At 32.0% G+C, this 16,894-nt stretch overlaps 1 protein-coding gene across 2 annotated transcripts in view; it reads left to right on the top strand.

The window, feature by feature from the left end:
• The window catches only part of LOC150104171 (gamma-aminobutyric acid receptor subunit beta-like), a 527,915-nt gene that overhangs the window by 109,293 nt on the left and 401,728 nt on the right, over positions 1-16,894 (top strand). For both annotated transcript variants that reach the window (XM_090396794.1, XM_090396795.1), the window contains exon 3: positions 6,461-6,528. In XM_090396794.1, coding sequence (XP_090252920.1) covers positions 6,461-6,528 — 68 coding nt within the window. The remainder of the gene's footprint in view (positions 1-6,460; positions 6,529-16,894) is intronic.

Here is a 16,894-nt window from a genome sequence, read left to right as displayed (position 1 = left end):
TATTGACTTTTTGTGTAGCAGTATTGAAACACATCTATCATATTAATTTAGTAAACTTCTTTTATGTTTTTAATTCTTTCTTTATTTCTGATCGTTTTACGTTTCATATGCTTGTACTGCAAATGTACAATAACAATATATCTATCTATATAAAAATATGAGATAATGTGCCATGTCAAATGTGTATCTAAGATGCTAAAAATGTAATATTTACATTTGATTTTTGAAATATTCACTGTGTATGTTTTGTATTGAATATAAATACAATAAATATTATAATAATATGTCTATATTACGATTTTTTCGAGGGGGAGCGTGAAATATTTGAATTTTTCCAAAGGGGGGGCCCTGACATCTAGAAGTTTGGGAAGCACTGTCCTAAACGACTCCTTTTAGACACCGCATTTTTAGAATTCCATATTTTATCAACTGCCGCATATTTTGCGCCACTGCAGATTCAGTGAATCCCAAAATTTACCTGCAACAATTAAAAAAATCTCTCGTGCATCTAATATGTTAATCAAAGATGACATTACTTTTCCGATATCGTCATCGATGGAATTCTAGGGATGAGTATTATGAAAGTAAGCGCTTTTCCAATATAATAATAATTAAGAAGGTACTTATATGTTGCGTGTATATTTACCAAAATGAACTTTATACCAAAAACAAGTTCCAAATTTATTTTGAAAGAAAAATTCTAAAAAACGTTTTTTTCTAGATACATAATTGAGGCAGCAATGATAAATGAAATAAAAATCTAAAAACTACAGCAATGATAAATGAAATAAAATTCTAAAAACTACAGCAATGATAAATGAAATAAAAATCTAAAAACTACAGCAATGATAAATGAAATAAAAATCTAAAAACTACAGCAATGATAAATGAAATAAAAATCTAAAAACTACAGCAATAAAAAATAAAAATATAATAAAGAAAATAAAATGGGTTTGACGTATTCAAGTATAACAGATCAGATATTGTATTCATTTTTGATTATGATTATTTGCTCCGGATATCAAGGATCTGTTCTGTTATCTTTTATCCACATAATAATGACCTCAAAGAAAACTATGAACCCTTGATTAAAGACACACCCACACCCAACCATACACTGATATAAGTATTAGGTGACATTGCTATGGAGTCCGATAGCAAGCCTATCTTCTACACAATCCACACCACACGCTATCTACTGGACATTTGTAGTAATTCTGTTAATTGTGCGTATTCTGTGGTTGATTTGTCTGTATGTCGAATGAAAAAGGCGAATTTTCGGGAGAAAAAAAAAATCTCCTTATGAGATCGACTAATTCACCTTCATTTGTAAAATATGACATGAGAATATAATTCCATAATCCAAAATAAGTAAACAAAAACATAATACCTAATGTATTAAATAAAATGCAATGTCCGTTACTGATGTTTTTAAAATTTCCACTTAAATTAATTTAAAGCAGAAACATTCCTAGCATGAATTTATGATTAATAATTTAAATATTATCATTATGCTAATTTATTTAAAACAGTAATATAAATAACAAAACTGACATTTGGTATAGCTAAATCATTTTACGAGGTAAAAACCAGTTTCACTTAAACTTGAAGCAAATGTGGCTACTTTAAATATATTTTTTTCTTAAAATTTTACGCAGTGGTGCAGTACATTATTCGCTGGGCTTGCTAAGTTGTATTTAAAATATTTTAGGTTTATGCACATTGCAATACACCCCCCCCCCCCACACACACACACCCCACTCCACCCATCCACGCTCATACACGTTTCTTCTTCTATTATTTAGCATTGAAGAAAAAAAATATTTATTGATTCGAATATATCATGAGTATTTCAAGGAAAACAATTCTTCCTTATTCTTATAGAATCATTAAATTAATAAGAAACATGGTATATTAGTTGAGTTACATACTTTGGTTTCTGTGACATTTGGAATCATTTCAAAACCTTCAGAAAGGAGAAAACTTTTCTCAACAAAATAAACATTCGACAATGCATCTGAAAAGAACAAAAAATAAATTGTGGGTCATTTCGGAGTTAATTATAAAGTATTTTCTTCTTATTATGTAAGGTGGTAAAAGCAAATTTACGATTATAATTACACGATAGGACTCCTCGGGTTTCTTGACGCACTCGCCTTTCCTAAGACCGGGGCTAAATGTCTGTCAGATGCTATTGTTTATAGCTGACGGACTTGCAGCGAGGTGACAAACGCGGAACGAACTACCTAAAGGGATAGCTAGACAGTTCCATTAGCAGGATCAGAGCCAAAAATGGCTTCGCCTGCATTATTCATAGATCTCATGCAACTTCATGAGGTTCCCTGGACGGAGTGAAGCTAAGAGATTTCTGTTGTCACAGCGCATTGCCTTGTACACTTAATCCCCAGTAATTTATCCACAGCCTTTGTCAATATCACAGCACTTCGCCATTAGTGAGACACCACCTAAAAGAAACTTAATCTCTACTGCATTATATATACAAGAAACTGTCGAAATTTCTTAACCAAAACAAAAAAAAGAGTAAATTCCTTAATCTTTTTTTTCTTTCTAATCAAAGGTATTAACATTGTCTTTAATTTCATAAATTCTGTATTTATTTTCATCCCTCTTCCTTCATATTTGTTTATAGCAGTTGTAGGCTGTTCAGCAAGAGTATACTTGTCATTCAATAGACAACCATTTACTTAAAATTCCGATGTTTTCTCCTGTACGCTGAATTAGTGCTGATAATTCGTCAATTTTGAAATATACAAATAAATAAAAAATCAGCTAAAGAATTTTGAAACTCAAAGCAGTGAAAATATTTAGTTTGAGTTTTAGTTGAGTTACATACTTTGATTTCTGTGACATTTAGAATCATTTCAAACCTTCAGAAAGGAGAAAACTTTTCTCTTTTCTCAACAAAGAGAAAGCAGGAACATTATATTCCTCATCTTTATTGTTGATGAAACCCTGAGGCCATTATATTCGTCATCTTTCCTTAGATTGTTTGTTCGAAGGTAAAATTAATAATATAATTGAAATTAATCGCATCGTTCTATTCTTAAAACTAATCTACCTATTAAAATTATCCTAATTATATATGACTTAAATCAGTTCATCGAAATTTTGATACTCCCAGAAGTTATAAGGTGTAGGCGAGGTCTTTATACCCTATCTAGCGTTTGGAGACTGAGTTGGGTGTTCAATCTCCACCGGTAGCCAATCAGAGATAGCTTGCCCATGTCAATCACTAATTATAGGCAGCCACCAATGAAGAGGCTGGCAAACAAGTGCTACCATCTCTTGGTACCTAACCCTAAGGATATGTTACTGTTTGAAATAATGTCGATTTTCTTGAGTTTACGGGACGATAAACCCGAGTTTACCGGAGGAAAACCCCGCTTGCCCGTATCAGAGATCGACTAACTCGGAAATCGGCCGAAAATAGGCTTAGAAAAGTTCATCCAGTCGACTAGTCGACGACTGGACTTGAACTTAAGTCTAATTTCGAGCAACCAAGCGCAGAAGACGCAAGTGCCACTTCCACTGAGCTACACAGGCCTTTCCGTAGGACATTAAAACAGATAATTCTCAAAAACAGTTTAGCGAGGGAATACAATTCAGAGGGGGGGGGGAGTAACTTTTATTTTGATCCCATTTTGATATCTGCAAGATCAGAATTATACCATAAAACTTTAATTATTTTTTCTAAATTTTGAGACATTGACAGATGTCATAAATTAGATGATTAAAATTACGATTTTCGAAAATTCTAAAAGTATCTTAATAACATTTGAGCACTCAAAAATTATAAATAGCGTTTATTCAACACATGAACTATTTCCTTAAATTCCATATATAATTCCATTAATTTTACTAGAGGTAATGGAAAACAAAAATTGAAGAAGGTCTCTTGATGGGAATGATCATTCCCATGAAGCTATTTTTCGTGTTTATTTCGTGTTTATGATGAAGCTATTATACATTAGGTGCATTAAAGAGCAAGAGACTATTAGAAATATCATCTTGTTGATGGAATAATCTCCTTGTAACCTACAGACCGAGCTGCTCATTTATAATTATATCGGGATTATTCACTAGAAAACCATTAATCCTAAACTTTTCCTTCATTATTAAATTGCAATCATCGCAAAATCCTCACATGAAGGCATTATTGATGCCTAATTGTATGAAACGTAACATTTTCAGTCGTATTCTGAATCCTATTGGCAGTCTTTTGAGTCATTCAGATTCTTGATGATCGGGGCATAATCGTTGCTTCAGAAAGCGTTACTTATCCTAATTATTGGGTCATAATGATGGGCTATAACGATGTTCAATACTAGTAAACAATCTTCAAACAATTCTATAACTGTGATGTAAAAAGAGCTTCAATTCTTTTATACCAACCCGAAAGAATTATTGTTTCCAATATTTCTAGATTATATATCTCAATATAACAACCTCTTAAAGCGATTTCGGATGACAAACATGTGATAATATCGTCAGATCAAGTTTGCGAAGATCATGTAATAATGGACAATAGGATAAATTTTTCATTATTAATAGTCTCTTCGTTTTGGGATAGGCCAAGTAAATAACATGTTTAAAATATATGCATGTATCCTCATAGTAGACATCTCTCGCTATATTACATCATATACATTAAACTTAAGAGTCAGTTACAGAGATGAGACATTAAATTTCCATCTTTGAAAGATGCAAATATTTCACCTACCATTTAGGTAAATCGATAATTCTCGTATATGCACAAATTCTGGTAGAGATCGGATCAATGGCTCTAGAATACAAAACAAAACTAGGTTTTGTGATCATGTATGCGCTGTGACTATGTTTTCAAATAACCGCAGGACAAATTTCCTGGTGTATAATTAGCATAATTATACTTGCGATATTAGGCCAAAAAAACAAAATTTATTTAATGCCAATAAGCTAGAAATTTTATTTTGCAATATATAAGGGAACAAATTACTTTATCTTCATCATTGGTTAGTGGTATTGGGTCTTTAGAGACGATACTAATTATTAATAATAATAATAATAATAATAATAATAATAATAATAATAATAATAATAATAATAATAATAATAAAGTGTAAATTTTCTTAAAGGCAGTAGTTTGTTATCTTCAAAAGCAGGATGCTCTTGCTTCGAAGGTACCAGTGCAATTAGTAATATGTTGATTTTGGAATCCAGCGAGCGTGACACTGAAAACATTGGTCGCTATAAATATTTATATACACACATGTTTAAATCGTTTTAAAATCTTATCTTTAAAGTTATAGCAGTTACAGATTTATATAGAGTTATTAATCCAGCGTGTATGATGTGAATGTAATTTCAACATTCTCAAGACAAGCAATCCTTCAGGAAAAGTGATTAAATTTTGTTCGGTTAAACAGGAAAATTGCTGGAGAATACTCGGAATTTTACGCATAATAAATATGTAGCGGCCAGAGTAGCTGTGTAGAAATGGAGGTTGCATATCGTAGTATTCCTGAAGAAAGCCGTTCTCAGTTTGAATCTAGTCGTTCCCAAGTCGTTGGCAAAGACGAACGTTTTTTCCTCCTTTAAATTTGGGTTTATCGTCCGATAAATTCAAGAAAATCGACCGTCGAATTCACGGTATTCTAGGCAGATGGCCGTACTCGCTACCTCTCCTTACCGGATGGCGTTTATAACTAGTAATACTCTTGGGTCAACTTTCTCCGATTGGCTACCGGTGAAGATTGAAATTCTTCCTTCAATTTCCAAAAATTAGATGGAGTTAAAACGTCTTGCTTACTCCTTATTCGGAATAAAAGGTGTTTGCGGATTTATTATTATAAATATGGTTTTATAGTCTTAGTTGCTTCAGTTGTAACTGTAATCCATCAAATTCCAATTTATAGATACGTTGAAATTATTCACGAAAATGTAATTATGAGATGAATTCAATGGAAAAAAAAAAAGTTTTCTTCTTACCTAAATCCATAATGTAAGCAGTTCCCAATGTAAGTTTTCTGAGTAATATTAAGACAATTTCAGTGACTCTATATATATTAATAGAATTATCTCACCATTTCTTCATTTTTATGTTTGACAATGCATGACAGAACCACACAATAAGCAAAAATGGCTTTGTCGGTAAAAAGAAATCAAAGGTTTTTCGTGTACCATGATTTTATTTATTTTTTATTTTGTTAGCTATGTAAAAATAATAATTTCAGTTGACATTACTCATTTTTCAACGTACAAAATGAAATATTGTGATAATGTAGAAATTTTACATGTTCCAATTAGTTCATAGAATCAAAAAAACATTAAAAATAATTAAAAAATATATTGCGTTACCATTTTAATTATCTGTTATAATTAAAATATTATTTACAATTACGGTATTATTCCAAATTTGTGCCACGATTGCTGATTAAATTATTTTCTCTCTTTTTTTTAGGACCTCCTGTGTATGTTAGTGTTACTATGTTCATCCTCAGCATTAGCTCAGTGTCTGAAGTACTAATGGTAAATAATTTAATTCACTACTCTGTTAAAAGTGATGAAAAGTTTTTATATGTGTTTGAGTTTTTCTTGTATGTGTTTGCTTCTAGCTTCAACAGGGCTTTATTAACAGTAGACTAATATATTCCTTTATTAAAAGATATATTCAAGATTTTGGTTTGATGGTTAATATATTCATACAGATAGATAACTTGACTGTTCTCCGAAAGTGAATTGAAAACTTTTCGGATATTTCCTAGATTACATTGATTACATTTATGTATCCTAAGGGGATAAAAAGTATTATTTTCAAAATGACAGAGAAAGATTAATATTGATTGTCGTACCTTGCATGTGTGATTATAGTCTGAGACAGCTGGTAGAGTTTTCGTCCAAACAGTTGAACATGAACATCTAGTAGAGTTGAAAAATACCATAATAATTCTTATTCTAAGATTAAGAATTAATTAATGAATTATAGTTTTATTGAAGATTACATGGTATATGATAGTGTTTTTCTGTTAATATTTTACTTGAAGAAGTTTCGCTTAGAAAATAAATTAAAAAAAAAAAAACTACTTTTATTCATAAGTTTGGAATTTCTACATTTTCTAAGAACCAAGCCAAAAAAGAACTAGTGTTGTGGTTTTAATTACTAGTACATTTTAGTCAGTGTTAAGTAGAAACATGTACGATCATTTGTACGAATTCGCACTAGAATCCACCATATTATTTAAGAGAACATGCTTTTTCACATGTTTGTTCAATACATTCAGAGTTAGTGTAGTAGCAAAAAATAAGCAATCAAAACACTGTGGAAAAATATTTTTTCCGCTTTAGTGAAGTAATTCACTAGTAAATGTCATTGTAAATTCGTCTCTCATGAACAGAATTTCCCAATCCGATGCTCAACATAATTCTTCTAAAAATTAACGAAAAACATATCACTACATAATAAGAAATGCATGTTCTATTCATTAAATATTTTGTTAGAAATACTATTGCACGTGTTTACTACCAGCAAATTATTGAACTCGCCCGTGTATTTATAGAGGGAGACATAGAGTCTGGAATTATTCCGTCCAAAGCACTGGAAAGAAAAAGACCAAGCAAGAATTCCGAGGTCAGCATAAATTTGAATGACACTGCCAGAGAAAGGAAAATACGACTGCAATACATTCATTCCGATCTTTATAATGGCATGTTGTGTGTGTGTGTGTGTGTGTGTGTGTGTGTGTGTGAGAGAGAGAGAGAGAGAGAGAGAGAGAGAGAGAGAGAGAGAGAACGAAAGAGCAGCTACTAACATCAGTGAGCTAAGATGACAGTTAATAGGTTTGAGGGATATGTGAGAAAATCGACCAAATTAATCCTCTATATTTCTAGTAGAAATATAGATTCTATTCTTTTGGATACTGGTTTAAGACTCTAAAAATATGACATGAAAATATGAATACGAAGAAAGTATTTTCATAAAAATAATGTGTGTTCATCTCGTTTATTTCCCTCTGATATTACAGCACTTAGACAGAAAATTAAGTACATCCAAAAATGCAAACAGAACGTCTTGGAAAATATCATATAAGAGCTGCATTTAGTAAAGACGTACAAAAATCTAATGGAAAGTGCTGCAAATATTGACAATGGAAAATCGGGAACCAGAGGCAAGAATTCTCTTCACGACACTTCCCCATATAAACTCTAGACCCCATCAGTAATGGATTCAACCAGTTGATCATAATGAAAGCAGAAAGGTTTTCTTTTTCGTTCGCTTAATGTGCAATAATGGACCATTAACTATAGATTAGGAAAGTTTTTCGTCAAATTAATACGGAATTAATTAGAACCCTTAATCTGTTTCTCTATAAGTGCAGAAAACTGAATTCACAATGACAAAGACAATTGAAATAAGATTAATAAAAGTACCAAAATTAAATTAAATATATTTATATTATAATTTATTCGCATAAACTTATACTAATTTCATTGAGGGAGACGAAAATAAATAAACAAAAAAAAAACATTTGATGATATCATTTTGAAAGAACTTAGAACTTAAGTCGGAACACTTTCAACTCTTTGATAAAATACAGATATGAAAGGATTATAAGTTGTTTCTAAACTGCACTTCGTTCACCGTCCAGTAGGCCGAATGTTCGAATCCCGTCATAGGCATGAATGTTTGTGAATATCCTTAAGTGACCGATGAATTTCATCGTTAGGTGTGAGAACCACAGCTTCTCTTGTTGAAGCATTGATATGTCTTGAAAAAGTTTTATGTATGGTCTCCAGAGCAGGGTTTCCAGTTTATGTAAAAAAATATAAAATACAAATATAAAAATAATAATCGCTTAACCGTCACACGGTATTAATATCGTGAATTAGAATCACACAAAAACTAACCAACTAAAAAATGAAAACATCAAATACACATTTCTTGATGGATTATTTAGTGTCTGAAAGGTAGTGTTATATTTGGATTAGAAAACATAGAGCTATTTATGTAGTAAGTATATTGAAATTAATCAGAAATGACGGTAAATGAGCTCATATATATATATATATATATATATATATATATATCCAATGAACTGAGAGCTGGTCTCACATGAAAGATGAAATTCATCTCACTCCTAAAGAAAATCACAACCATCGACGCCCACAAAAGGATTCGAACCCGTGGCCTCTTAGTTGGAGAGGTGTGTACGTTAACCACTCGGCCAACCATTCTCAGTTGGATTGATGTTTGGAGACTGAGTTTCCCAGTCTTAATGTACACGCGTCAGGGACGCCAAGCATAATGATTACCATTAAGGAAAAGAAATCATCATCAGCTCAGATATATAATATTTTATTAACGTATGTTCTCTGACTAAGGCAGCATATCCTATATAAGGAAAGTGCACCAGTTGTGTACATTCTACAACAACAGAAGATTTGAGGTTCATTGCTTCCCTTTACACGCCATGTGTGTAAAGAATGTAATTCTGGGCAATTCTGACTATATGGACTCTTTACAATCTTTAATAGCACATTCGTGCAGCACTACAGACAAGACACTAGAGACAACTTAGTGTTGAAACGAGAATTTCAACACTAAGTTGAAATCCTCGTTTAATTTCAGACGATGAAATGGTAATTTTCACCGAAAGTTCCTTTAGGGTCTTATTTATATTGGGAGAGTTTTTACATAGTTACCTCAATGAGTACACAAACTATATATATATATATATATATATATATATATACGCATTTACGGGACATACGCATTTACGGGATACATACGTGGTCGTCTCGAAGTAATTTTAAATGAATACCAGTACATGAATTCGGTAATAAGCTTATTCTTCCATATGAAAATAGACATCTAGCATGGTAACCATTTAAAACAATTTTATGACGTTGTTCATAATGTAATGATTTTCATTCTTCCCAGATGCATTCGCTAGTTGCACATAACTATCTCTTTCTGAAAATCAGTTCAACATCACATTTCATTCGTTTAGAACTGTTTGTTATAGAACCTGAAAGTAGTATATAGTTATCTCGAGTGATTTTCCTAAATCAGAATACAGATGTTTGGGCTAGTGTATGTATAGGGTGAACCTATTTATCTAATCCCGATATTCTGAAGAAGTTATTACTGTTGTTGCCGATCGTATTGGTCAGAGAATAATATTTTTGCCGATCGTATTGGTCAGAGAATAATATTTTTGCACTTCATCCACAAAAATGGGTTCAAATTATAGTACAGCATGAGTTTGTGATAAAGTCATTTGAAACTGAAGATCTACAATTTTTGATCTCCGGTTGAGATCACTTCCACCTCACTTAATGGAATGAGGTTATAAGTTTCATGTATCACACAGAAGTGTTCTTGGATTATCTCTTGGTACTGAATGTGATAAGTTACCAACCCTTTGAACGTGGGACTGACCAACAGCATTATTAGATTTTAGTAAACACTGCATTTTAATGGATGCATTATAAAAGCTGCTAATCATTTGGCATATTCATATATGTAAATGTAATCGCTTAGAATGGGATGGGAAAGTTCTCGGAGTAGTAGTCTTTCACACTTTTTTGGAATGATTCGCAAGGATCATCCTTGAGAGAGAGAGAGAGAGAAATATTACTCCAGAAATATAAAATGTGTATTGTAAAAGATTTAAAACAGATTTTTTTATCGTCCAGTGTGAAAACAAACCAGTCTTAAGAGTCTCCATCACTCGGTTAGTATCGAATGACGTTTGGTTAGAAAGATGTGGGTTCGTATTCCATGTAGGTCACAAAGAAAGTTTAAGAGCTTTTCAGATAAAATGAGTCCATAAACGACAGGTAAGTTAATCAACTATAGTACGTTAGTACTGTACATGGGTAATGGGTTAGGTGTACATATACTGAAGGATTTCAATACTCTCTCTTCCAATGGACTCAGTACTGAGTGCGGAAATTATACACATACTGCAGACACCAGACGCCTGTGGGAAAGTGGGAAAAGTGAGTTGGTAAGAGATGGGTTATTAATCAATCTAGTTGTCATCCTCTGTATTGAGTTAAGTTTTGAGGGAGCTGTTAGGGTCCTCCACTCCTTAATGTGAGAGCAGTATTCACTAGCTTGGAGGATTTGTGATGTGTATAAGGTTAACAACTGTTCAGAGGTGAAGTTACGTCTTGATTGAACGAGAAATCCTACTTTTTTAGAAACGGGGGGACAATGGTTGTGATGTGTTTATGCCAGGAGAGACTTAATGTAAAGGTGATTCCAAGAAGAGAAAGTTCATGTTGTCTGGAAATCTGAATGTTATCAAAGGTAATACTGAGATAAAATGGTTCTTTTTTGTCAGAAATAAGGTGTTATCAGCAATTAGATGATTCATTCAAATTGACAAGGTTATCTGAACCCCACTGAAGAATGGCTTGGAGATCAGAATTTAGCGCAATGGTGGTCGATGTTCTGTAGGTTGAGGAGATTTGTGTAGAGTGAGGTTTATCAAATGAAAGAGAGGGGCGCAATGATTTGTCTTCTGCAAAACTAAGAATTGGGTTGGAGGTCAATTGAAGTAGATCATCATTAATACATAGAAGAAAGAGGGTTAGTGAGAGAACAGGACAGATCCTTGTGGAACCTCGGCATTAGTTGAATGGTGAGAGGATAAGGAAACATTCACCATCACACATAGTGTGCATACAGACAGAAAGCTGGCCATCCGATTGCAGAAGTCCTGGGACAGACCAAATGATCGGAGTTTGTTTAATTAGTCTTGATGACAGACCCAATGAAAAGCTTTGGAGATATCAAGTACCACTTGAGATTAACAAAACTTCTCCATGGCATTTGTTCGTAAATGGGTGATATATGTGAGTATATCTCCTGTTGATCGGCAGCGACGGAATCCATTCTAATGGTCATTAATTGATGGGTGCTCTCGAGTTAGTATAGGAGTTCGGAAGTGTTTTCTCCAATGAGGTAAAATACTTTTTCTTCATGGAATCTTGAAGAAAACCGGCCAGCACAACTACACTTGCCATTTACAGACATAATACACTGGTCTCATAGCCATAGTTGCTTAGGCCATTGAGGGAATTCAATATTTGGCCTCTAGAAGGGTCACGGATTATCTAATCCTTAATTGAAGTTCTAAGTATATTATTGATTACCAACTTTTTTCTTTGGTCAGATTAATAAGATGTTTCATTATTATTATTATTTTTGTTAAAAAAAAAAGTCATTTAGTGAGTATTGCGGAAATTTTTTGTCGAAGCCCTGACAGGCAACTTAAAACTTAAAAACAAAATAACAACATGTAGTTTCATTAAGGGAAATGATGTTATCACTTGGATCCATTCTGACTCTTTGTCTCCATCTTCAGTATAAGAACTATTTTTATGATCAGCCGCCAAAGACTATCACAGAACGATTGGTATGTGATGCATATTTTTTTGTGATACATGCATACTAGTTTTTTTTTTTTTTTTTTTTTAGTTTTTCTTATTCTTTTTCGAATTCTATCTATTATTTTAAGAATCTGTTGACAATATCTTACAATCTCACTTCCTTACAATATGGATCGATTTTCTATAAGCGCTTCAATAGTTAGTACTTAGCGCACGATTATGATATTAAATAAAATGCATATTCATAACTAATACTTTATTTTCACACTGAATACTTACAATCAGAGCGAAAAATATAAGCGTCATTCCTCCTCCATTATCCTGAATTGCTCGAATACGATATGGTATGCTATACGCTAAACATGTTTTGTGTAGGTTAAAAAAATTAGTTTTATAAAGGAATTTAAGTTCTGACTTTATGTAAGTCTTACCCACAGTAATAATTGGACGAGATAAATATTCATAAATCATTAAAATAAATTTATAAATTTATATTGCGATAAGAATATAATTAGAAAACTATTTCGGTCATCACTGCTATGCTTTTTGAAGATGATTTTTTTCTTCCTCTCTCTCTCTCTCTCTCGCTTCCTGTCTATCTTCCGCCCTTCATCTGGAGAATGTGATTTTAAATTTGTATTGAGGAGCAGATACGAATTATCTGTTATCTGAATTAATAATGTATTAATTAATGAATGAGATTAATAAAATTCGGACGCTTGAATAGACGTTCGAATTTTATTAATCTTATTTTATTTTATTAAAAAAAACGAAATTTACTCTTTTACAGGATTAAATATTGTGACATCTAAATGGTCTTATTTATAAAACTCTTTTTTAATACTTTTTTATTTTTTAATACTGAATGAAACCAACTTATAATCTGATTTTGCACTCTTTGCGATACCAACTTACTTCCATTTCTGTCTATTTTAGATAGTAACAGCAATGCACTGTCTCTTAATATTTTACTTTCTTTTATAATTTACGAGAACCAAATCGATATCTCTCGCTCTTCTTCCCTCCTACATTTCACTTAATGTTGTTTTACATCTTGACTCATGTAAGTAATGGACTTTTTTTTTTTTTTTTTTCGCACAACGCTTCAGAACAGAAGTGCGCATGGGGATGGTTTATCCTGACATCTACGCAAAGGCTTCGTACGTCATAAGATAACAAGTGAACCTAAGGTAGCTGCAGCAGCAAAAACTGCGCTGTGCCAGAAAAAAATAAAGAACTATAAAATATCCAAGCGTAGTGACGATACCTGTAATCCAAGATAGCGATGGTCGATTTTTAAAGACCATGCGCTTCGTTGATTTTAAAGTCCATTCCAAAAAAAAAAAAAAAATGGTAAGGAGCTGAGCGAGATCAAGTTAATCTTGGCACAGAACCGCACAACACACTATTTCTCCAGTATCAGGGTGGAGATCCGTGTAATTGAACTGTCATCCATCCATCCATCTATAATCCTATTACGTTACGGAACCAAACTCCTGTTAATGTATAGTGTGTGGACAGTTTTTCCCCATTAATTAATTATCAAATTTCTACCCAATCTAATTACTGTCCCCGATGTAAAGATATTTCTACAGGAAATTATTATATAAGAAATGCAAGCGAATAAAATATGCATTCGGATAACTACCTATCAATAGAAGTAAAATAATCTTTAAGACAACTAGAAATGATTTTTTTTTTATTAAAAATGAAAATCAGATTCATGACCAAGAGAAATCTCACGGAAAATTTGCAAGTTCTGTAAATAAAAAAATATACTGTCGCTCTGTGAGCAGCTTCGAAGATTAAATAATATTAATTTGCTATTTTTTTCATTATAAAGTATGAAACCAATATAGATAAGCAGTGAATCGAAAGTAAGTTGAAAGCTTTCTCATCCAACTTTAGTACTGTAGATGACTATGAAAGGCATGGTTCGTGTAATGAAAATTTAAGTTCATATATGTGGGCATTTTTTGTTTTACCAATTTAATAATATCAAAAAAAAAATAATCATTTCCCTTGAGGACAGAGAAGGTTCTTCCCTAGAAGATTTTGGTCATGAGAACAGTGTGCCATAAAGCTTCTTTTCTTTTATTCTGATATCGTCTTGGAGTATTCCCACATGGTGTCACATCTCTGTAGCATCTCATCAATTTGGTCTCTGTAGCTTAGTCCTGGCATGCCACTAGGTCTTGTCTCATCAGGGATTTTCTCAGTAATTCGCCGATCACTGTTTGTCTTGTCTTTTCCCTGAGTTGTCCTACCAAGTAAGCTTTGCCTTCGCTAGTAGTGAAGCTCTCTCTCTACGTTTTTTTTTTTTCTTTATATTTTTACTCGTTACTCTTTTCATACCTGGTAGCTTTTTTTAAGATCCTTATGAACATTAACTGTTGGTATGTATTACATTCCATTTCATTTTTGAATATTTTGTATTTATCCAGTAAGTTTCTTCTTTTTTTATTGAGTAATCTGCTGAGTTAATTGTGTAACTTGATAGTCGATAAGCTGAGATGTTTCCAAATTTCATATTGATGAACTATTCACATAAAAATGTAAGAAGAGAGATTAAAAAAGAAGATCACCCAACACAATGGCGAAATACACAATGCTGAAATAAATAATGACATATCTTGTATTTTGCAATGAAATCTATTATTATGTATAGTTTCAAATTTAGTCAGCATCTTTTACATTATTTAAACGATCGTCTCAACAACAAACAACAGAACTTTGAAAAAAATGTTCTGTTTTCGTGAGGGCTCACGCACTCACTCAAAGTGCGTGAACACACTCATTTTGTATGTGCTCACAAGTGAGTGTGTTCTGTGTGAGTTCGTGAACACTTTTTCAGTTCTCATTTAAAAGTTACATCTTTTATTAAAAAAGAAGGAACAAATTTTATAAAAAAAAAAGGAATCTAATCAATTTATGTAATTACATTAAGCAACTTATCTGAAACAAGATAATTTCCTGCATATGGAAAATGATTCCTTTTGTATTAGACGTGTGGGAGGATATATAAACAATTAAGTATAATTGTTTCAGTGAAATTAACTATTCGATCTTATAGATTAACAGGATAAAACGCAGATGGGAAATGAGCTATAATAAGTCAAAATACAAGTTAATATTATGAAGAATTTATTTCTCCTAATTTAATTTGGACTAATCCAGTGCAGCCTACAGTTACATAGTGAAGGAATCTCAAGTACATTTATCTACATCTGGAAATTAAAAGATTTTAGATTTTCCATTAATTAAATATTCTGTAAGGTGTATAAAAGCAAGGTTATGGTCTTGTCCCTAAATTACTTAACATCTACGAGGGAAGACCCATAAAGCTGTGCGCATATGCTTCCGCAATCTCTTATGTATCGTTATGCGATATTACTGAATGAGACATTCTAAAAAATCATTTGATTAAAAAGCAAGCGCTAGTTCCCTCTAGGAAGTGAAAAACCTTTACAAGGAGTTTTCAAACGATTTTTAATTATATAATCTCATATGAGGGAAAATATTACTTTGAAGCAAAATTTCGGGTTTTTGTACTACAAAATAGAATGGATGAGAATATACACAAAGTTAACATGAGATGATGCTAGTTTTTGGAGTTAGTATCTCAGCTGTAATTTCCTCTAATTAAAATAAAAATAAATAAGTAAAAATAATAAAATAATAATAAAAAAACGTTACGGCTTGCATAGTCATAAATGATAATAACTGAAGTCAATGATAGTAAATATTAGATTAGTAAAATATTCATCCAGAATTCATAAATTGATAATTTTAGATTGCGATTTTTACTCAAATAATCGACTACGTTTGTTTCCCTCATTATTTTGATAATGATATCCATTTCTGTGGGTCACTTATGGATTTTGCATTGAGTGTAAAAATATTAACCTGTGTTTATTTTCCTACGTATTCTTTATTTTAACTGAATGGCTAAAAAAAAATACTTTATAAGTTATGCATAAAATAAAAAGAAGAAATTGGGATTTATAAATTTTTTCTTTTATTTCATTTTCTATTTTTTGTTATAAATTAACGATTCCACATCTTTAGTCGGAATCGCTAATTTTTCCTGAATTGACTATTTATCTGTTTTTTAAGTGATGCAACGATAGTTTCTCTGTAAAACATCGATAGTAACCTTCTATTAAGCTGCTGTCTAGTGTTTATAATACCTTCTTAGAATTTCTCGGAAGTCTGGTACTCTCTACACTGGCATCCTTGGGAAATAATCTCAATGATAGGACAAGATATGAACCTTCAAGTTCTGGTTTTAGTCATTATTGTTTCAGATAATCTGAGTGCAATTAATTCACTTTGAAAGATTCGAAGAATGTGCAGTAAAGATATCCAAAAAACTCACTATACTTTTCTTAACAAATTACATATAATAATTTCATACGAAGCGGTGGTAAATAGAACTATTTTGATCCACTAGAGTTTAAGTATAAATTAGTGCTGTTGGGACGAATATTTTCTC

The sequence above is a fragment of the Typopeltis vanoorti genome, chromosome 8 (assembly GCF_054136105.1).
Source record: "Typopeltis vanoorti isolate ZY-2024b chromosome 8, IOZ_Tvanoo_1.0, whole genome shotgun sequence".
NCBI classification, from domain to species: Eukaryota; Metazoa; Arthropoda; class Arachnida; order Uropygi; family Thelyphonidae; genus Typopeltis; species Typopeltis vanoorti.
Note: the sequence above shows the minus strand (reverse complement) of the source record. Positions and strands in the feature narration are given on the sequence as shown.